The 23,926-nt window shown below is 34.4% G+C and overlaps 1 protein-coding gene across 1 annotated transcript in view; it reads right to left on the reverse strand.

The window, feature by feature from the left end:
- LOC132548604 (uncharacterized) overlaps positions 1–23,926 on the reverse strand; it is a 56,260-nt gene that overhangs the window by 25,566 nt on the left and 6,768 nt on the right. Inside the window, exons 2-16 of the mRNA XM_060212471.1 lie at positions 23,400–23,488; positions 16,352–16,539; positions 9,728–10,020; positions 9,128–9,212; positions 8,374–8,480; positions 7,892–7,979; positions 7,347–7,569; positions 6,890–7,038; positions 6,411–6,596; positions 5,601–5,828; positions 4,630–4,653; positions 2,129–2,206; positions 1,626–1,783; positions 1,200–1,359; positions 621–731 (exon numbers count right to left, since the gene is read on the reverse strand). Of these exons, the coding sequence (XP_060068454.1) occupies positions 621–731; positions 1,200–1,359; positions 1,626–1,783; positions 2,129–2,206; positions 4,630–4,653; positions 5,601–5,828; positions 6,411–6,596; positions 6,890–7,038; positions 7,347–7,569; positions 7,892–7,979; positions 8,374–8,480; positions 9,128–9,212; positions 9,728–10,020; positions 16,352–16,539; positions 23,400–23,488 (2,167 nt within the window). The remainder of the gene's footprint in view (positions 1–620; positions 732–1,199; positions 1,360–1,625; positions 1,784–2,128; positions 2,207–4,629; positions 4,654–5,600; positions 5,829–6,410; positions 6,597–6,889; positions 7,039–7,346; positions 7,570–7,891; positions 7,980–8,373; positions 8,481–9,127; positions 9,213–9,727; positions 10,021–16,351; positions 16,540–23,399; positions 23,489–23,926) is intronic.

Below are 23,926 nucleotides of genomic sequence, written 5' to 3' on the forward strand. Positions count from 1 at the left end.
TCCTGATATTCAACACATGTCTTAAACAAATAAGGCAGAATATTGAATGGGAAAAAAAGAAGGAACTTAAGGAAAAAACTACTTAGATAGTATAAGATAAAAGAGGTTATTTATAATTAAATAAAGCTAGTGACCATTCAACAGATAGTTTAATTTATATGTAAAAACAAAAGTGTCCAAGAATAGTCACTGACAGCTAGTGGTCATTTCTACAACTTCTCCAGGGAGATAAGTACAGATGACTACAACATTACAGAGGGATACAAAGTCTACAGGGAGAGTTCTACTACACTAATCTAATATGCAGGTATTGATCATAAAGCCTTATAAACTCCAGGTGCATTGCATTCACAAAATCTTTGATTTTTACAAAACAATGGCATATTTTCTGTGACAGGGTATTTGTAGGGTTCTATATGATTTTCAAAATAAAAATACAAAAACAAAAAAATTAAAAAAAGAAATTATTCAGCAGTGCACTGTTTGGGTGATTATAAGGTAATTTATTATAAAATATCAAAATAATAAAAAGTGATGTTCCACATGTTCTAAAGATAATGTAATAACTAAGGAACACATGAAAATGACAAATTTATACAGACAATGTACAATTATCCTACCTTTTTACCCATGGCATTGGGCGCGTAATCAGTAGTTCATCACCTGCGACAGCGATATGGATCACATCTGCTGTAGAAGGTGGACTCTCGGCTCCTGGTCGAACATGAGCACTGTAAACATAAAGGAAATTTTATGTAAACATACATATGACTTCTCTTATACATTTACAAGATTGATAAACTAAATATGTAATTAATTGTAATGTTGGTTAGTCAAACATCAATTTATGTCATCTGTTTATGGTCAAGGGGAGATAATAAAAAAAAAGAACAACATCACACACAGCAAAGGAAATCACAGGGAGGAAGGTATTAGTGAAATTATCAATATAACAGTGACTGTCTTCTGATTAAAATAACTATTTTCAATCAAATATACCAACATGATTAATCTTATATTCAAAAGAATGACAAATTTATATCATTAGGCAGAAGACAAAAGTTCATATTTCCTGCTGAAATTCTGATATTTCCTTCTCCGTACAGCTCAAAATGAAGATATAAACCTACACCTCCTATCTACCAGTAATAAGGACATCATGGCTACCTATCAAACCCAGATTTCAATGACAAACTTACTCCAGGAATGTTTTGAGGTCCTCCTGCAGAAAACGCATCCATGCCCTCTCCAGACGTTCCATTGAATGAAATTTTGCCATGTTGAACACAGAAGCTTCCACAAAGTCTTTTGCCTTGAGTAACGTTGCATGAAGTTCAACCCTCTCAGCCTCAGACAGACCTATATTATTTATCATACACATAACTGACACCAATTGAGCGAACTGTATTTAGTCAAGAAGTTTTTAAAAGTTTTTAAAAGTTTTCTGATAAAACTTCTTTGGACACAATATCAGTCAATTTTTCAAATGAATATCACCTATATTTCTAACAACATGCTGTTTTTTTATTATCCTAATTTTGATACATATGTTAACAGATATTTTTTGTTGTTCGTGAAAACGTCATACGATCATAAAAAGTTACACATGAGACACTCTTACTCACCGATACTGTATTCAGCAGTAGGCAGTAGATATTTGTTATAGATGGTCCATGCGTGACAAAGGCGGAGCAGACGGTCAGCCGAACGATCTTCAGATTGGCCATATTCTGTTACATCTTGCCAGAACAGCAGGTTGGACAGCAGCAGATGGTCAGTTTGTCTAAAATAGAGTAGAACTCATGATGAATGATGATTGCAATTCCTGTTGCTATTAAAAAAAGTACTTTTTTGATAAAAAACTTAAAATTAGTCAAAAGAGTCATAGTGACAATCTGTGAAGTATGTGCATTTAATGGGAATCTTTAGATGGTTTTGGTACATGAGCTGATTGTCCTCAATAACTAAAAGTACACAAGTGACAACTGTATATTATATACCATCAGCACCCAGAAGTCTTCTTTTCAAAACCAGATGAACTTTTATTTTCATAAATTAAATTAACCAGTTGTTTTTCCTGATAATGTATTTCACTTTGGCGCCTTATGATCACAAAACAAGAATTTACCTCTCTAGGAATCGCTGAAATGGCCCTCCAGCCACTTTGTCTCCCATGAGAGCCATCATGAACCGATTTTTGGCAATCCTGTAACCAGAGTAACAGGAAAAATTATAAATCATTTTAACAAATGGGACAAAGAAGAGAGTAAACCTATGTAACCAAGGAAACAAGAAAGATATAAACTTTCATAACCAGGGAAACCAGAAATATGTAAACTTAGGTAACCAGAGAAATGTGTAAATATACGTATTTCCAAGGAAACAGGAAAGATATAAACTTATGTAACCAAGGAAACAGGGTAGATAGACACTTGTGTATCCAAGGAAACAGGGTAGATAGACACTTATGTAACCAAGGAAACAAGAAATATAGAAAATTATGTAAGCAATGAAACAGGAAAATATATACCAATGTGTCTGAGGCAACATGAAGATATATAAACAGGTGTTACCAAGGAAACAGGAAACCTCAAAGATATCAAAATGGAAGAAAAATCATAACCACTTTGTCACCAAGACGAATGTGACAGTTGTCAATTACAATATCATATCATTTGTAACAAAGTCAAATGAAAAAGTATAAGTTTTCACAATCAAGGGAAAGGGAGTTATGATTTACCACTGTAACTTTGGATCCCTGCACTAACTTAAGTGGTAGTAACTTTGGATCCCTGCACTAACTTACTATATATAAATATGGTTGTGATAAAACAGAACATTTACCAGTTATACAGCAATACAAGTTTCTATAAAAATATTGAAGTCCCCATCATTGCAGATGAAAATATATTTTAATTTTAATAATCTGTTTGATAAAGATATTTATCATTGATAACATCATGAAACAACACACTACATCAATGAAGACCAGTATAATATTACACAGAAATACAACAACACACACACACACATATATATATATAGATATGAATATATGAAGATCAACATCATGTCATTAAGTGTTTTTATATATCAAGTTGAGTGACAAATCTTGGGATAACAGGCTGTATTTTTTTTCCTTTTTTCATCTTGTTAAAAAAAGATCAAAACAATTTGGAAACAATTTCACAAATCATTCACTTAACTGATTAACAATTTTGTAATTGGAGAACTGATGAAATTGAAATCAATTAATGGTACAGAATTGCTGATGGTAGTTGTGGAATTTCAGAATCAGGGCAAAGGTACAAATAAACAACAAAATCTTTAGAAATTTTACTTGTCATTATCCAGCATGTCACCCAAATATCATGTGCTATAAACAAATTCAAAACAACTTGTGAATACATCATGAATGTGTTATACAATTAATATAACTATTAATATTTCATTAGTGCATTCAGTTGTAAACAAACACTTAATGTTCAAATGATTCAGATAAATATAATGAATATTCTTTTCTCTTCTGTGTTTCTAAGAAATTAACATATCTTCTTTCAACACACCTATACATGTAGCTGTCCAAAAATTTATGTTGAACAGAAAGGAATTTATTCAAACCAATTATTTCTTTATTCAAAGATTAAAGGGAGTTCACTCAGATCAAGGAAAAACAGAAATTAAACAAACAGCAATATGTGTAATAACATGGGATTAATCATACATCACTGCAAACTGTGCATGGGATAACCAAAATCAGGTGGATATATATATATATATATATATCAGGTAATTTGTTCAAAGAACAGGAATATTTTTACCTAGAATTACTGTCAACAGTTTGGTCTCTTATCATAAAACCATCTTATTAACAAAGAAGTAGTTAAAATATTTTTATCACTCATATTAACCTAATTAATACGATGAACTTTTGACCCGTAATACTACATTTGACCTCTATATGTAATATTACATTGAACTTTGACTTGTAATATTACATTATCTTAACAGCCATATAAACATAGACGGTTGTTAAGGGGGATTCAGGTTATCGTGAATCCCTTTCAGCCACTTTGTCTTCATGTCTTGAATATGATAAATTATCAAAATGATTAATTTTTGATGATTTTCAAAGATAAATGCATGAATCCATTCATTTTTTTGGCCAGAGTCCTTTCTATGATTTGAGAGCTCCATTTTGAAATATAAACTCCCCTCTCAATAAATACAGTATCAAAATTAGATCTCTCAATGTAATTGTAAACCTTTTATTGACTTCATTTTGATACATTAGGCACAAAACTATGCTCAATTTGAAATATCATATATATGACAATCATAGTTCTAAAGAAGAAGATTTTCAATTACTAGAAACTTACATTGTAGAAATTCTAGTGGATATATTTTCCTGTTTGCTTTTCCTATTTTAGAGCCCTTATAGAGCCCTTATAGCTTCGATTTGAACAAATCACAAGTGAAAAGTTAATAAATGTTATGGACAGATGACAGAAGGGTAAACAGACAAATGGATAATAATGTTAAAAAGCCCCCGTGAGTTATTAGCTCACGTGAGCTACACAATACATATTAGTGTGCACTTTCACAATGCAGGTGCAGACATTTACCAACCTTGTTGAACGTGAATACAAAATTCTGTCACAAATAGAAGACACAGAACACATGCATTTCAGTTATATGTAAATACCTGCCACCAACAACATATCCAGTTCCCTAATAACAACTATACCATCAACTCGCCATCAAACTCAAAGTGTTATGTGTAGCAGATTTGAATTGAAAAGTTCAAAAGTTATGGACACCTTCACATTCTTGACCTCCGACTCTTGGTAATGTGTGTCAAATTTCACTAAAGTATGTATACAAAGTTGCTTAATAATCTTTACTATAGTACAGTATTTTCTTTATGTCAGGAATTCTCAAACTAAAATCTGTTGTCTTAATTCTCACGTTAACAAAAAGGTGATGTAGTAATTGTTGTTGTAGTTTGCCAGTTACCTTGTCCTAATGCCACAATTCCGTTTGTGTATAGGGTATACCATTTGATGATTCTTTATATCATTTGATATTGTAAATATATTTGGTTTAAAATTTACTAAATATGATTGCTGTCTATATTACTGGTAAGATAAATGACAATAAATGCCAAATTAATATTAGTCCTGGATTATAAACCCATATCCCATCAAAAGTTAGCAGTACACTATCAATGTACCAAGAATCTGTATATACATGATGACATATTCCTTCCCCAAGCAGCATTATTAACACAAAAAAACAAATATAAATCATTGACAATCTTTTTATGTTATTTATCTAGACAAAGCCATACTAAAATTAGTCCTTATTAATAAAGAGGGCGAAAATTGACATGATTAACTTAACCTGTGTGTAATGGTGCATGTTTCTAATCATCCCAGTAATCCATCTGGCTATACTTAATTAATACTAACACCACAGTCCTTATTTCAGTCTAAAAATATCATCTATAAATAGACACTAACATAAAAATAAATATGGAACAAAATATACAGATTATCAGGTATTATAGAAAGACATCCAAAAAATCTACTAATACTAACCTTGCAGGAGGCATCTGTCTGACTTTTGCAGAGGTCACTCTGTTGTCAAGGCAACGACCTCCTTGACTTATAAACTCCCAGTTCTTTGTTTTAGAATAAGTAAGAACATCATCTGGACGGACTGGCATAGAATTGACCAGTGAGATGGATGGAAAGAAAGGAAGAGCATGTCTTGTTCCATTACCATATTTGGTCATCATAGTAATTCCCATTCCAGCACCAATGTCACTGTGACAACCAATCATATCATCAGTAACACATAAAGAATGCACCAATCTATGATATTGTATGTTATATATAAACTTATTTCATATTGTTTGTTTCTCATGTTGCTCTCTTCTTTATTTCTAAATAACAGAGGACAAAAAAAACATTTCATTTGAACTCCAGTCTCACAGTAAGCATTGATGCAATTGTACTCCAATCTATGAAGAATTCGCAGGATAACAACATTAGTGGTTGGCAACTGATCAGCAGTTAAAGACCAGATTGTGACCAGTAGTACATACTGTACTAGCCATATAAATCCGAGATGAGTCAGGACTCTCCGACTTACTAGCTGACCACTTCTGACTAAGGACTCCAGAAACAAAAGTGCTGAGTTCAACAGAAACATAAACTAGCCGTAGTTGAATTCATTTCTAGAAAGAATTGTTGAGAAACCAATGTGTGATGGAAGCAGGACATGGAACCGGAGTATTCTCCTCCTGTTTTAAAAGCTACCTCACATGTTCTAAGATAAAATTTGTGAAAAGGAACTCAATATAAATTTTCTGATGAATAATTCAAAATGAATGCTTGTTTGTGTACCTGAATTCCCGCAGTCGCTCCTGGTGTATAAGGAAGCGAGGGACCCAGTAGGCCCGGAGTCTCCGCAATACATCATACTGGGTACGCAGGAAGATCGTGTGGCTAAGATTGGCACTGCTGGCAGATTTCGAGATCTGGTTCCGAGCATCCTCCGTCAGATTCATCTTATAACGGTCCCGTATATCCCTAAAAGGATTACATTATGAAATATATGTGGGTACACAGTAAGATTTTATCAATAAAATACACTAATGAACACATGCTAGTCTTGATTTTAAAAACATGCATGCAAGCCAGTTTGGATTATTTCAAGTTTTCAGAATATTGAGTTTTTCAGACATTTTTCTGCACAGTCAACGAAATGGAAGGGGGGAGCTCTGAATAAAAAAAATTCTGGATAACATGTTTCTGGTATTCCTAAGGATAACATCATCATTTGCTAAAATTTTTTTGAAATATCACAGTGCTGTAATTTTTACCTGAATAGTCTGTTTCTGATGTCATTTTTAGATCTCTCATCAAAACTTTCCACAGTATCCTTGTAATATTCACAGTCCAGCCAGAAGTTGATGAGCTGATCACCAGCAGTCCCCTTCAGGAACTCCTTGTAAGCCTCCATACCTCCATACTGAAGAAGTGAATACCAAACAATGCAATAATATCAGCAATTATTCTCTTACTCACTTTGGAAGGGAAATAAAATTACTATGGACTCCTAGTTCGGTTACGTTCCACTGACATTTCATTCTAAAAATCTTGATTTCTTTTTTCTTTTTTTGAAGTGTGGCTACATCTCTGAAACTTCACAATTCAGAAAATAACAATCTTGAAGCCAAAACTAACAAATGAAATCTGAATGCTGAACCAGTAATCAGGAAAGCTGAATTCTGTTGGACATCCTCGTGGCTAGCAGTGATGAGTTTTGTAAAGACTTACTGAGCCAAGGGCCTGTTCCTTAAGCTGTTGAAGTGACATTTTGAGACGTCCTTCCAGGTTTTTAACATCATTCTCTGTCTGTTCCTCACTAACATGTTCGTCCTCGAATGTGACATACACCTGCCCATTAGTATCCGGCTCTGCTTCCCCGAACAGGAAGTCAAAGTCTACAAACTTTGGGTGTCTCATGTATTCCTCATAGTTGACGGGAGCTGAGAGGGCCCTGTAACAACATCAAGCAAATATTTTATACCAATCTTTCACCTTCAAATTTACTTACATTTGTTTGTATCATAATTTGTGCAAACAGCAAAATTTCTTACTAATGACACAAAACAGAATACAACTCATGTGATGGTGCCTTGTTGTCAAATGACAATTCTGACCAGTTGTCAAGAGACAATTCTAACCTTAGTCAATTAAACATATTGACTTGTAGTCAATTGACAATTCTGACCAGTTGTCCAATTATTGATCTTAACCAAATTGTTAAACAATAGTACAATCATTGACATAACACCCAGTATATTTTTTGTTTAGTTTACCTGGCATGTCTGAGGAAGGTTTCTTCAACATCAGATACTGGTACATTCTTGCGACTCCGCCTGGAGGATTTCCGACTTTTTTCTTCATCTTAATAGTACACAAAGGTTCAAAAGTATCTCAGAGTTTGATTACCAGTAAGTTACAGATTCAGTATCACAACTTCTAAGTAAAGTACATTGGAATGCTTGAAATTTCCCCTATCAACACACAATCTTTGAAGCTTTGTGTTGATACAGATTAATAATTTATGACATGTATTTATATTAATCCAGTATAAAGTTCCTTGAATTCAATGAATATTTCAAATCTGAAGGTACAGTATTGTATTTTAGTGTTGAAGTCCTGACAGTCAATCAAGGCAACAACAATGATTATTTAAGGAACTTCAGATAGATGATGGCTGAAGTGGAAAAAGAGAGTTTTAAAAGACTACTACAAGATAAATATTAAAAAGTGCTGGACACCAGCCTTCAATCCTTACTTGGCTGTTTGTCATCAAACTTGACCACTGTGTTCTCTCTGGACTTGGATGGTCGGTCAGTGTCCAGCGCTAGACCTGGTACAGGATCTCCTGTAAAAGTCAACTCCCTGGGGAGACAGGAAAGAATGTATTTGTTAAGTACTGGGATTTCTATTAGTATCCTAATTCTTCAATGTAAAACCCTATCTTTTGAAACCTAGGAGGTGATTGAGAAAAATCTAATTTGATCTAAGGAAATCCCAAAAATCAGACAGGAAGGCACATTAGACCTAGAATTCAAAGATTTTATAACTTTGAATGTTGGATGTTGAGTATAAATAAGTTTGTTTAAAGCATACTTACAAATTAAGTCTATGACATGAGTAAAGTAAATTGTCTTTATTGACTATCAATCGGTAAAGATCCAATAAAGTTTCATTAACTCATATAACTTTTAAAGTTTGATATTATGACTATAAGCTTCTTTTCTATCATACAGAGTTATGTATAATTCTAACAGAAATCTGGGAATATTTCAGACAGATTATTGATGACTGGTGACAGAGGCAGGCTATACTGGATCTGGGCATTCCCACGGAAATTAATTTTGTTTGATGCAGTCCTATTCTGAGTGAATAAATGAACAACACATTTAGTAAATTCTGGATCTGGGCATTCCCACGGAAATTAATTTAGTTTGATGTAGTCCTATTCTGAGTGAATTAATGAACAACACATTTAGTAAATTCATAAAGCAAAGCTTTTTCATGCTCACTTTTTCTTTTTAACCTTGGCACTTTGTGACTCTACTCGTGAGGATTCCTGTGTGGCTGTTACAGTACTCCCTCTCTGTGTTGTTTCTGAAGCAAAGAAAATTGGTAATTAGTTTGTGACCAATAATGAATTAGTAAATTACATACCAAGAAACACTGCAAAATCATGTCACAAAATATCTAAAAGTGAACATATGTTAATATTTAGCTTGTCAATAGTGAGCTAACCAGCCAATAGTGAACTTGTCTATAGTAAACTTTTCTATAGCAATCTATGTTGACAGTAAATCTGTCAATAGTGAATTCTTTTCTTCATTAAACTTGTCTATATTGAATGCCTCTTGTCAGTAACAGTTGATAGTAGAAGAAAACTTGTCTGAACTCTATCTTAAGGTTCATTAAAATAGAACACTCTTAAAACTAATTTTATAAGCTAGCTATAAAATGGAAACTCCTGCAAGATTCTTTTGGTATGTAGTGAACTTCTGCCTATAGTGAATTCATATGCTAAACAATCCTGTGGGACAATAAATAATCATTATAATTGATTTACCAGCTTAAAATGATATTATGTCTTGAAACAAAAGAGTTATGTCCCTTACCTGAACCTAGACACATTCGAGTTGGCACGCTCAGAGCTTTACTGCCAGGGCATTGATATCTGTATAAGGCTGAATGTCGCAGGTTACTAGAGTCCATGAAAGTCATCTCTTCATCCTCATCGTCCATTTCATCATGAGCACTGTTGTCTGCACTGTTACTAAAACTGGACACATAACTTTCTGATTGTCGACTGTACCCCCGTAACATGTTGGAGTGTCGTCCCGCTGAGTATCTGTCATCTAGTGCACGTAGTAACAGTTTACAGAGCTTGAATTCACGGAACAATTGTGTGCTGAAATGACAAATGATGGGGTAGGGTTAAACTTTGATCAAAATTGTATTACTGTCCAGATTCAAAATAAGCATGCCTCTGATTGGACAGACTGTCCCAATTCTTGTTGAAGAACTGATGAATTTTTCCCCTGACAAGATGCTCACCAACTTACCATAAAAAGAATAAATTAATATTTTAATTTCACCTTGATGGACGAGATTTTTTCTACTTCCAAATTTAGCAAAAGGCTTTGAAAAATCTTATCTACTGAGATATTAGTGTACAGGGGTAATTCATTATTTCCACATCCATCTACCCAAACACACGACCTTTCCTGTTGTCAGCTGTTGAAGTGAACTACAATACTTGTCACCATCTTCAGAGGCCAATGAAATGTGTGTTCCAGTTGTGACATAGTTATAGTGATGTGACTCTTTATCTTTTGATAAATCATCCCTACATATGACTTAGAATTACCATATCTACTTTAACTAGTCTGCAGATATGTGTAGGTTACACTATGATACCACAGATGTAATACTCTGACTTTAACTATCCTGACAAGGTGAAAGTGTTGTGTGTGTACATGTATGTATAATGTATAATTACACATGGACACAGTAATTTCTCAATGATCCAAAGTATAGGACCATTTCCACACCTAACTCTTCTTTGTATGTACATACTGAAATGTTTAAGTAAAGTAAATATTGATATAACAAAACCACAAAGACTTTTTACCAAGTTTGATCAAAAAACAAATTATACATTTATGATGAGCAGTTCTCATGTACATGTAGAGAACATCAAAGATAACCAGTAAAACAGATGTGTGAAATGATACTGGCCGTTTATTACAGAAAAACGACATAAAATAAAAACATGTATACAAGACCATGTTACATCACACTGGAACTGAGTTACATGTATGTCTAAGTAATTACACAAACTAACTCATTATGTAAATGAGGGGGGCAAACATATATTTATACATGTTTGTCGGATTTCATTATACAGTTTGCTCTGAAATATCTGAAAATAAAAAGTGTTATTTGAATTGATCTATTATTTACGAGTGCAGTGTTACATACACAAGGTAAATTATCGTAACATGATACTGCGACCTGCCTTAAGTACATGTACTGTTCTGTGTATATTCATGTACTGTATATAAAATTCCAGGTGTATCGACAACATGCAGTTTGGTTAAATTTGCCTTTAAGTACATTTGTGGTTCAGGATAATGGCTTCTCACCTGATACCCTGGGGGATTGGGGGGTTGGGGTGAAGTGATTACATATAACACTGTCTTTCAGAAATAAGGCTGCCCGATAACTACATCCAATTACAACTACTGTATTGTGACAAGGGAAAAATTTCACAATGTGTACAGTGAATTGACGATGTTATAATTAGTCAGTGTAAATAATCTCCCCAATATATCATGAAAGACCTCAAATGACATCATGATGATCATAATTAGTGGTAATTTGTGTTCCTTGTTCCTGTTAATTCATGTTGAGAGTTTCAATTTCGTTTTGTTACTTCTAAACAAAAGCAAACAAGCGATCATAATGAATGACCGAACACCTTTTTTTAACATTATTAGTGTCCAGGATGTTTGGAAAATTGGCAAAAAGTTAAAAAAGAAAACTACTAGGATCCACTCATTTGTAAGCAAGGCACTAATTTGCAAGTTTCTTAAGTTCCTAGCTTATGCCTAAATTTGAGCCAAAAATGAATGAAGAGTCGAAAAAAATATTACTCTTTATGCACATACAACACTCCATCATCCCATGAGGTAAACACAATCAAAATCTGATTATTGTAGGCTACAATTACATAAGAATTTACTCAAGAGAGACACTTTGAACAAAGGGCCATAACTCTGAATAATAATGTGACTTAGGCCAAATTTTAGTTTATAACACTCCACCATTACTTAGAGGTACATATATATATAGAATTGACCACAGTAAGAAACACAGGACAAAAGATATATCTCAGAGAGAGTTCTATTTTATCAAGAAAGGGCCATAACTCTGTATATTGTTGCACCCAGTTTTAGTCAGATACAGTACATGTGACATATCAGATATGACAAACATGATTGTCACAAGTAAAATATGTTTGCTCTTAGCTAGGTTGAACGGGAGACCCGTCACATACAATAAAAACCTAGTGGGGTAAATTGAGGTGGAATACGTCCTGGACAATTTGTACACTGAGAGACCTAAAGTCCCCTCCGGTTGTATAGTTAGGGACTAACAGACCAATGAACTGTTGGTAATAACCATTCGTCAACAAACTTCTACCATTGGAAATTCCCATAGAGAGGTAAATTTTGATTAAGATCTACAGCCAGATATAATTTGTTTTATTTACTCCATAGATTACTCCATAGATATTTGTTTACTTTCAATGCATATTTTTTTTTTTAAAAGTCAGAATGAAATATTTTTAAAAATCAAAGAAATGAATGAGAGGAGAATTGAATAGGCCTTTTTGTCTGAAAGAGGTTTACACAGCAAATGACAAAGAAAGTTGGAATGAAGTCCTAATTTGGCAGCCTTCAAATATGTGTTAATTTGTTTCCATATTTCGAAAGCACGGCTACACCTTTTCTTGGTTGTCAGGTAAAGAGTTTGTTGTTTAAAATCAAGTCACTCAACACCAATGCACATATATCAATAACACATATAGTGTAATGTCAAAAAATAAAAGATACAGAAGATTGACTAAAACAACTAACATCTCACATTAAGATATTTGTTTTCATATTTTCATACATTTAGAACAGTATTGTGTTTGAAAGTTTTAAATACAGATATGACAAAGCTAACAATACTTTCAGCGTTAAGGTTCTGATAGAGGCAATGTTTAAGCACAGTGTGGAGAGGAATTCAGATGATAGGCAGAACTCTAGTGTTATAAATAAAAGTCTTGATATATTTGCTCATACCGATTTAACATTTCTGTTCCCGTGGCAGGAGGCCATTGTCAAATACTCTTCATTGCATGTTAGCAAATGAAAGTGACATTTCATATCAGATCTGTTTGAAACATGAAAACAAACAGAAAACATTTGTCAACTTCTATTTTTGTCAACAGAAACGCTGATATATTTGCACAGACGTTTTTGATATAAAAGAAACCAATTTGGATTACATAAATCAATGTCACAAAAATGTTTGGCACTTCTGTCAGCGATAACTGTTTATCAGTTCTTTTTTCTCTTTTTAATTTTTTTTAAAATTTTTTTTACAAAATTGTTCTAGCTCAGGTTGTAAACTTAGCACCCAGAAACAGAAGTATCCCAGAGTACAATACTGATACTGTGATACATTTGTTTAAAGTGCCATACAATGACCGTATATGTATGCTGTGACTTTCATTGTTAATGGTTATGATATCAATTCATTTGAACTACCTTTTCAATGAAAGTCTTTCAAAAAGTCTTGTTTTGGAATTTCTTATTTCTTTTTATTTTCTGAATGTTTTGAAATCAACAAGGGACAACATTGTTCATTTCTTACCCATGACATAAGTTTTTTATATTTCAACAGGTGAAAAACATTAGGCTACATAAAAGATATTGAACATTAGAAGAAATTCTTTGGATGTACAATATATTATCCATAATGCTTTATCACTAATCATGTTCTGAATAAGGGGACATGGAAATTAGCAAACCTTCATAAAAAAATCAAGTTATAATTAATTAATTTCAGTTAGGTAACAATGATAATGAAATATTCTGTACAGAATGATAATATTCTTTGCCTCCATTCATTATAAGCCTGATTATATAAACACACATTTTAATCTAACGATTTTCTCTGATAATTACCCCAAACAATATATTTTGTATTGGTAAAGGTCACAATCATTAACTGGCCATCGGATATGCCTGAACGGACCAGAGATGTCTGTACCGATTTGATAGTCCAGAGAGATGAAATCACACAGCTCCAATTATCAACGTTCAAAGGGAACAAAACATGGCCACCCAAGCTTAACGTCTCACACAACTTACGACATTTAATCTTAAACTCAGATTTAAACAGATCAGACTGGAGTATTACTGCGAGGAAGGAGATCTATTTTACCAAGTGGAATACACACTTACATACATATACCTAGACCTGTTTAAAGGTTGTGGGACTTATGTAATCATCCATATTTGACATTTCTTGTTTCTGAAATCAAATTTGACAATCGTTCTTAGATGTAACCAAGAGCGTTGTCAATCAGAAATCTGCTGAACGATCTATCCAGAAGTGTGTGTCACTGTTATAAATTATACACAACCTCTTGTGTCTCTTAAAACTGTTAGATAACTTGAGTGTTACCTGACAACAGGTGAAAATACATTGATTAATGATCAACCCTGAATTATATGACCAACAATTTAAACAATCATATCAGAAAACTAAATAAAACGGCACACCATTTTCACGTCAAGATATCATTAAAGATTATGTTATAACATCACCTGGTGTCAATACATTGTATATGACGTCAAAATAACACTAACATGACCCTGTATTAGTATATAATATATATATATATAATAATCCTGACATCACCTGGTGCCAATGTATGGTGTAATAAAAACACTAACATGACCTGGTGTCAGTCTATGACGTCATACTAACACTTAACACAGTCTGATACCAGCATATGACATCATACTAACACTTAACACAGTCTGATATCAGCATATGATGTCATACTAACACTTAACACAGTCTGGTATCAGCATATGACATCATAATAACACTAACACAGCCTGGTATCAGCATATGACATCATAATAACACTAACACAGCCTGGTATCAGCATATGACATCATAATAACACTTAACACAGTCTGGTATCAGCATATGACATCATAATAACACTAACACAGTCTGGTATCAGCATATGACATCATAATAACACTAACACAGTCTGGTATCAGCATATGACATCATAATAACACTAACACAGTCTGGTATCAGCAAATAACATCATAATAACACTAACACAGTCTGGTATCAGCATATGACGTCAAACTAACACTTAACACAGCATGGTATCAGCATATGACATCATAATAACACTAACATGACTTTGTGTCAGTACATGAAGTCATATTAATACTGACATGACCTGGTGTCAGTGTATGATATCATAAGTAAAGTCCTTGTAAAGCAAGAAAATATTCAGACACCAAAACAAGAATTAAGAGTAGATCTAAATCTATTGGAACAATATACTGTAGCCTAGTACAACAGTGTGAGGACAAGCTATAAATAGTTATACTCACAATAACCCACCTTCTCCCCAGCCCCTGCACTCTACTGTGGTTTGTTACACCAATACTATCCCGCAGTTTTGCCCATGCCTGGTTTCAATAAAAATCTCAGCAGATGTTCATCATTGTACATTTACAAGACCATGCCGCTTCTTATAATCAGATATAATATGACAGGACCTCTCACCTAAGCACAGGGTAAATATGGTATGTTGGAGTCAAAGGTAATATGACAGGACCCCTCACCTTAGTACAGGGTAAATATGGTATGTTAGAGTCAAGAGGTAATATGACAGGACCCCTCACCTTAGTACAGGATAAATATGGTATGTTGGAGTCAAAGGTAATATGACAGGACCCGTCGCCTTAGTACAGAGTAATTATGGTATGTTGGAGTCAGAGGTTATGTGACAGGACCATTCACCTTAGTACAGGGTAAATATGGTATGTTGGAGTCAGAGGTTATGTGACAGGACCCTTCACCTTAGTACAGGGTTAATATGGTATGCTGGAGTCAGAGGTTATGTGACAGCTAAGACGCCTTGCCTTAATACAGGGTTAATCAATATGTTTTGCTAACAGATATCATACTCTTTTTTAATTGATAATTTCTTTTATCTTATGACATTTGAAAAGCTGCTTAACCTAGCCTTATACAAAATACAAAGATACAACATTCATACAAAAGATTTATAAACAGTTCCTTGAGTAAAGACAAGCCATTTTGTGTGTTAGCTTTGCCTTATATGTGGGCAAATGATGTTCAAGACAATCTGCCAGAGAACATGAAGGTAAAATTCAATCAGCAGCAGTGATGACAAAAAACCTTTCAAACTTGTCCTGAAGTATGTCGAATGGACGCATAATTACATGTGAAGCTTTGTCAGAATCTCTTAGTAAATAGGATTTCCAGGGTTATGACCAACAGTCTAACAGACGGACACACAGACATACAGAGAGACACAAAGATGAACAGATGGCATAAAAGCATTTATCTTCACTTCAAACAATATTTATATACACCATTCTATGATATGGAACGATACTCACCTAAGAAAGAGAGGCAGCCTTTCGTCTCGTGCCCATGCCAGTAATTGGTCTCGTTCCTCATCTGTTGGAGCATACTGGAGTGTACGTTCTGATGATCCAGATGACCCCCGATTATCATCATTGTCCGAGTAGTTTACCTCCTCAAATGACCCTGTCAGGCGGTTATAGGTGGTCGCGATGGGGAAAACCTGTAACGATATCTATGCATGTACTTTGTGGCACAAAAAATGTTAAAAGTGTATGTTTTTATACAACATTTAAAAGTATTCTCCATCACTTTACCATGAAGATGGAAGATATACCTGTGTTTTTCTACAAAGTTTCAAAACAATGACTTTCATAAACAGGGGAGGTATTGTAATATTTTTGAAAAATTTTTGAAAGCTACTCATAACATTTTCTTCTTTTTGGGAAAATATGAAACTTTTTAAGATTTTAGCTTGGAAACCAAGACAACACGTATGTAAACAGGTACTAACAGAACTTACTTAGATTCTATTCTTGATGGTGTTTGCTGTTTCATCAGGGGATCAGACACAAGTTATTACAATTTAGTAACTGTATGACTTCACAGGTCAAAAACATTTAAGGTTTTCATTTAAAACGATATAATTAGATTCTAATGCATCAAAAGTTAATTATTTGAATATAAATTGAATTATTTTCCAGAAAATCCAGAACAATGCCATTAATGTTAAGTTGCAAATACATGATTTCTAATTTATCTGTCAAAAGCTAGTTTGATTTGACGATATTAAATTAAAATTTGACTAAGGTTATAAAGGGCAAGTATTCAGTATTGTGTAACAAATAATCTGTCTCTATACCATTTAATCTCTTCTACAAATTGTAATTGTCCTTGGATAATTGGAGATAGTGGAGTCCGCTAGTGACTGTACCGATTATGTCAGCAGTGTTTCATTGTATATCACAGATAAAGTTTATGTGTCTTATTTTTCTCATGGATCCAATTTTTGTGATCACTTTTAATGCCCCACAAAACAACAAAAATATCATCTCCTCTAAAATAACCAGCCACATGGTATCACCACCTTTTCCTCATATAGCATATATTAATAGACAGCAATGGATAGATATGATGGCTATATTTAATTTGAGATGTATATCACAAAATGAAAATAAAATCCAGGACAATTGTTGCTGACAGGAATATACTTATAAAGTTTCAATACCCATGCTGTTTTTTAATTCAATTCTTTTATAAATGAAAAGTTTGACAGAAATCTACTCACTGGGTGTCTGAACACCTGCGACTCAAACATGTCTAAACTAATTTAGAATTAGGTATTCATTCCAATAGCAACAATCAAGACCAGAATTGAATACACTCAATTTTTTTCTCAACAACATTTATTAGTTTTACAGCTAGAGGTGTACTCACTGACAGCATAAATTACTCAACTTTTCCTGTGTCAATAAAAAATCTGCATTTTTAAAATGCAAATTCCAATATGATTTCAATATTTTTGCGTACATTGATCTCACTTAAAATGTAATGAAAATGCCAAACAATTAAAAATCAAAATAGATTCTTGTAATTTATTTTCTTAAAACTGTAATTATATAAATATATTAATATTAATGCAAGTCTGTTACTAATTTGTGAACGGCTCTGACTGAAAAATTGCCTGCAGTTCCCTCATCACCTTGTTCACATACCTGAACCGTTCAATGAACTTTTGATCAATGGAGCAGTACTAACACACTCGACTTTGACTTAAGTGATGGGTTTAATTCCCTGAAGTCATGTCACTGTGAAAAGGTTGGGGGTCACCTGCCCAAATGGTTTTGGTTTTCCTCTGCTGTGATTATTTAAAGTTAATATAAGTGGGTTTAAAAGTTGTTAAAAATTGGAGTATAAATAAATATTTTATCTGATCAAGTCAACTAGATGCCCAAATGATAGTTTTATGCATTTGAAGGCTTTATCACCTTTTCTTTAAGATAAATTTGCATATGACATAAACTTTCTCATGTAAACTTTAAAAAGATAATAGATTTAATATGTATCCCATCTGACATGAAATCTTATAATTTTCTTAAGCTGAAATCTAAAAACAAAGTCTTCCATCAGAATATAACACATGAAAGTGTCCACCTAGCAACAGTTTACTCATCTAAATATGTAGGAGTGGATCACGGATCAAAGATTTTAAAATTGCATTAGCCGTTAAATCTCATGTCTTATCTATGCCTTGACTTTATCAGTATGTGATGTATCTGCTAATACATATGAAAATTTGCCAAATCCTGGAAGCTTTACATTTTAATTCTCCTTTTACTGGGAATTTTAAACACCTTGTACAGCAAGTTACTGCAATTGGCAGTTACTACATATCTCGTCATAATCTCGTCATTAATTCAGCTGGGCAGGTATTGTACTTGTTGCGTCAAGACTTACCAAGTTTTCACAGGTAAATTGTTGATATACAAGTTGTAATGACAAATTGTTATATATTTATATTTTATTTAGGACAGTTAACAAAAGTGTTAATCATTAATAACCATACCCGTTTTATCAATGACAAAAAAATGTACCTGACCCTATATTGTTGTCAAGTAAACAAGTTGAAAGATTTAGATGTCAAGAGCCTTTCAGGTGAGTTTGATAAATTTTTCTAAGACATGACTTTCAGTGTGAAAGTTACCTAAAACAACAGGTAGGACATTTATCACACTACACCAGTTTACCTATAACAATAGATATAACATTTATTATACTATACCTGTTTACCTATAACAGGTATAACATTTATTATACTATACCTGTTTACCTATAACAATAGATATAACATTTATTATACTACACATGTTTACCTATAACAATAGATATAACATTTATTACACTTACACCTGTTTACCTATAACAATAGATATAACATTTATTACACTTAAACCTGTTCACCTATAACAACAGGTATAACATTTATTATACTACATATGTTTACCTATAACAATAGATATAACATTTATTACACTTAAACCTGTTTACCTATAACAATAGATATAACATTTATTACACTTAAACCTGTTGATAAATTTTTCTTAGACATGACTTTCATCTATAACAACAGGACATTTATACTACACCAGTTTACCTATAACAATAGATATAACATTTATTATACTATACCTGTTTACCTATAACAGGTATAACATTTATTATACTATACCTGTTTACCTATAACAATAGATATAACATTTATTATACTACACCTGTTTACCTATAACAATAGATATAACATTTATTACACTTACACCTGTTTACCTATAACAATAGATATAACATTTATTACACTAAACCTGTTCACCTATAACAACAGGTATAACATTTATTATACTACATATGTTTACCTATAACAGATATAACATTTATTACACTTAAACCTGTTTACCTGTTTAAATCTATAACAACAGTATAACATTTATTATATACACTGTTTACCTATAACAATAGATATAACATTTATTACACTACACCTGTTTATCTATAACAGGTATAACATTTATTACACTATACCTGTTTATCTATAACAACAGGTATAACATTTATTACACTACACCTGTTTATCTATAACAACAGGTATAACATTTATTATACTACACCTGTTTATCTATAACAACAGGTATAACATTTATTACACTACACCTGTTTATCTATAACAACAGGTATAACAATTATTACACTACACCTGTTTACTTATAACAACAGGTAAACCATTTATTACACTATACCTGTTTATCTATAACAGGTATAACATTTATTACACTACACCTGTTTATCTATAACAACAGGTATAACATTTATTACACTACACCTGTTTACTTATAACAACAGGTAAACCATTTATTACACTACACCTGTTTATCTATAACAGGTATAACATTTATTACAACACACCTGTTTATCTATAACAACAGGTATAACATTTATTACAACACACCAAAGTGTCCTGCTCACTACATGTATATCACTTAACAGCAGAAGCCGAAAGCTTTAAGTACACATCACAAATGTGATCAATAGTCACAGACACGTGTCATTAATACAGGTAAGAAAATCTCTCGATTGCTGTAAGGACCTAATTCACCCTACATACCTGGGTCGGCCTGGAAAGTCATTAGCCAATCAAGATATAGGTTTATAGAATAAAAACCCGCGTCATTATTGACCCAAACAGTGTAATGCCCTGGGTGTAAACACAAACCCTACACCACCAGCCATCAAATATAAGGATGTACATATCAATATTTTGAGACCAATTTTAACAGAAGTAAGTGTAGGAAAGGTTGATATATATAACTGGTACACAAAAGATTTTGTTTAGTCTGTTGACAGAGATATAAGGAACCATCAATTTCTCTTTTTGATCTGTTATGTCTACATTATGTAATGTTACAATAACCAGGAGTTGCTTTAGTACACCTAACCTCATTTCACACCTCATCAGCTGTAACACTTGTCACTTGTAATCTTGTGTCATATCTACTCACATTTTTTACACTTAACCTTACATTAAAATGATTTTAAATTCAAATTCTTTATTCCTAATCTATATCCATTAATGATACAACATTGTGGAGAATGATACACCCTTAAGTATCAAAATATTTTGTGACTTACATATCAAATACAATTACACTTCATACCTTACTTTATGTCACATCCACCCACACCCCTTACACATGGCCACACCTCTCGCCACTAACCATGCCTCTCGCATCTTAGATTCACCTCTCACACTTAGGAACACCCTTCACACCTAAGTATCACCTCTCACGCCTTGCTGCACGACTCATGTCTAACCACAAATTTCATGCCTCTTTACACTTTTCACACCTAGCCACACCTCTTGCACCCAGTCACACCCCTCACAGATAAGTACATCTCTCACACCCAGCTAAACCTCTCACTGCTAACCACAACTCTCACACCCAGCCACATCTCTCACAGCTAAACATCTCTCCAACCAAGCCATACCTCTCACACCCTGCCACACCTCTCACACCCTGCCACACCTCTCACACCTATCCATAGCTCTCAAACCCAACCATACATCATACCTGTCTCATACCTAGGAACACCCCTCACACATTGCCACATTTTTACCCACTAGCCACCCCATGACACCTTACCCACCTCTAAGACTAACCATGCCTCATGCCTGTCCCATTAGGAACATCCCTTATACCTAGTGCGTCTCTGAAGCCTAGCTACATCTCTTTTTCCTAGTCATGCTACTTTACTCTTGCTACACACCCCATATGATACTTTGCAGCACCTCACACACCTAGCAACACCTCTCACACCTAGCCACACAGCTCACACCTAGCTACACAGCTCACACCTAGCTACACCTCTCACAACTAGCCACCCAATATGATACCTTACAGCACCTCTCACACCTAACCACACCTCTCACAATCAGCCACCCCATATGATACTTTACTGCACCTCTCACAACTAGCCATACCATATGATACTTTGCAGCACCTCTCACACCTCTCACACCTAGTCACATGTCTCACAACTAGCCACACCCCTCACACCTGGCCACACAACTCACACCTAGCCACACGTCTCACAACTAGCCACACCCCTTACACCTAGCCACACAACTCACACCTAGCCACATGTCTCACAACTAGCCACACCCCTCACACCTAGTCACACCTCTCACAACTAGCCACACCCCTCACACCTAGCCACACGTCTCACAACTAGTCACTCCTCTCACAACTAGCCACATGTCTCACACCTAGCCACATGTCTCACAATTAGCCATCCCATATGACACTTTGCAACATCTTTCACACCTATCCACTCTGTGACACTTTGCAACACCTCTTACACCTAACCTCACCTCTTAACAGTTTAAAACACCCTTCACAACTATCTACAACTGTCACAACAAGTCATACCTCTCACACCTAGCTATGTCTCACACCTAGCAACAACTTTCAGACCTAGCCATACTTCCAATGTCAAGCCATACCCCTTTGCCCTTTCCACACCTCTCACCTCTAGCCACAACTCTCATACCTAGCCACAACTCTCATACCTAGCCACAGCTCTCATATCTAGCCACAACTCTCATACCTAGCCACAGCTATCATATCTAGCCACAACTCTCATACCTAGCCACAACTCTCATACCTAGCCACCTAGCCACAACTCTCATACCTAGCCACAACTCTCATACCTAGCCACCTAGCCACAACTCTCATACCTAGCCACAACTCTCACACCTAGCCACCTAGCCACAACTCTCATACCTAGCCACAGCTCAAATATCTATCCATACTGCTTCCATCTTTTTAACAACTATCACACTTTGCCTGGAACATCTCTAAAATAGTGACACATCTCATACTCAGTGAAACATTTCACACTTAGCGACACATCTCATACCTAGTGACACATCTCACACTTAGTGAAACATTTCACACTTAGTGACACATCTCACACTCAGTGGCACATCTCATACTCAGTGACACATCTCATCCTTAGTGACACATCTCATACTTAGTGACACATCTCACACTTAGTGACACATCTCACACTTAGTGACACATCTCACACTCAGTGGCACATCTCATACTCAGTGACACATCTCATACTCAGTGACACATCTCACACTTAGTGGCACATCTCACACTTAGTGGCACATCTCATACTCAGTGACACATCTCACATTTAGTGGCACATCTCACACTTAATGACACATCTTACACTTAGTGGCACATCTCCCACTTAATGACACATCTCACACTTAGTGGCACATCTCACACTTAGTGACACATCTCACACTTAGTGGCACATCTCACACTTAATGACACATCTCACACTTAGTGGCATATCTCACATTTAGTGGCACATCTCATACTTAGTGACACATCTCATACTCAGTGGCACATCTCACATTTAGTGGCACATCTCATACTCAGTGGCACATTTCACATTTAGTGGCACATCTCATACTCAGTGACACATCTAACTCTTAGTGGCACACCTGACGTTACTTACATTGAGAGCCAGAAAGGCGTTGAAGTAATCCAGGAAGAGATCATCGTAGGCCAGTAGATCCTCGAAGTTCTCTCCTGTGATGTCTAATGCTGAAATTGATAAATAGTATTTTTAAATTAGGGTCAGCTTTCAAATGAAGTGTGTCGTATACATTCTGGTATAACTTGGATGCTCTGCCCACCTGTAGTGTAACTAAAACATGTCCATACTGTCCATGGTATAGTGGTCAGCGTCCGAAGGCTGTAGTCAGTGGACGGTATCCTTTCAAAGTCACTGTCGCCTTCACTGAATAAATGAGTGAATTGTTCACACGACATTGCTTCTCTAACGCTACTTCAAAGTCAAAACAAGGGGAGTCAATATTTCAAGGTCACAATGAGAATAATCCCTGCTGTTTTCCCCATTACTATTTTCTTCATAAATACAGACAATTGTCATTATTTTGCATAATTTCTATTTGTAAACATATATTAAAGGAAATCAATGCACTGAGGTTTAATCTTAAAATTAAAAGGATTTTTGTTTTT

This window comes from Ylistrum balloti, unplaced genomic scaffold (assembly GCF_031769215.1).
Source record: "Ylistrum balloti isolate Yb309-2 unplaced genomic scaffold, AGI_CSIRO_Ybal_v1 Utg370018, whole genome shotgun sequence".
Lineage (NCBI taxonomy): Eukaryota > Metazoa > Mollusca > Bivalvia > Pectinida > Pectinidae > Ylistrum > Ylistrum balloti.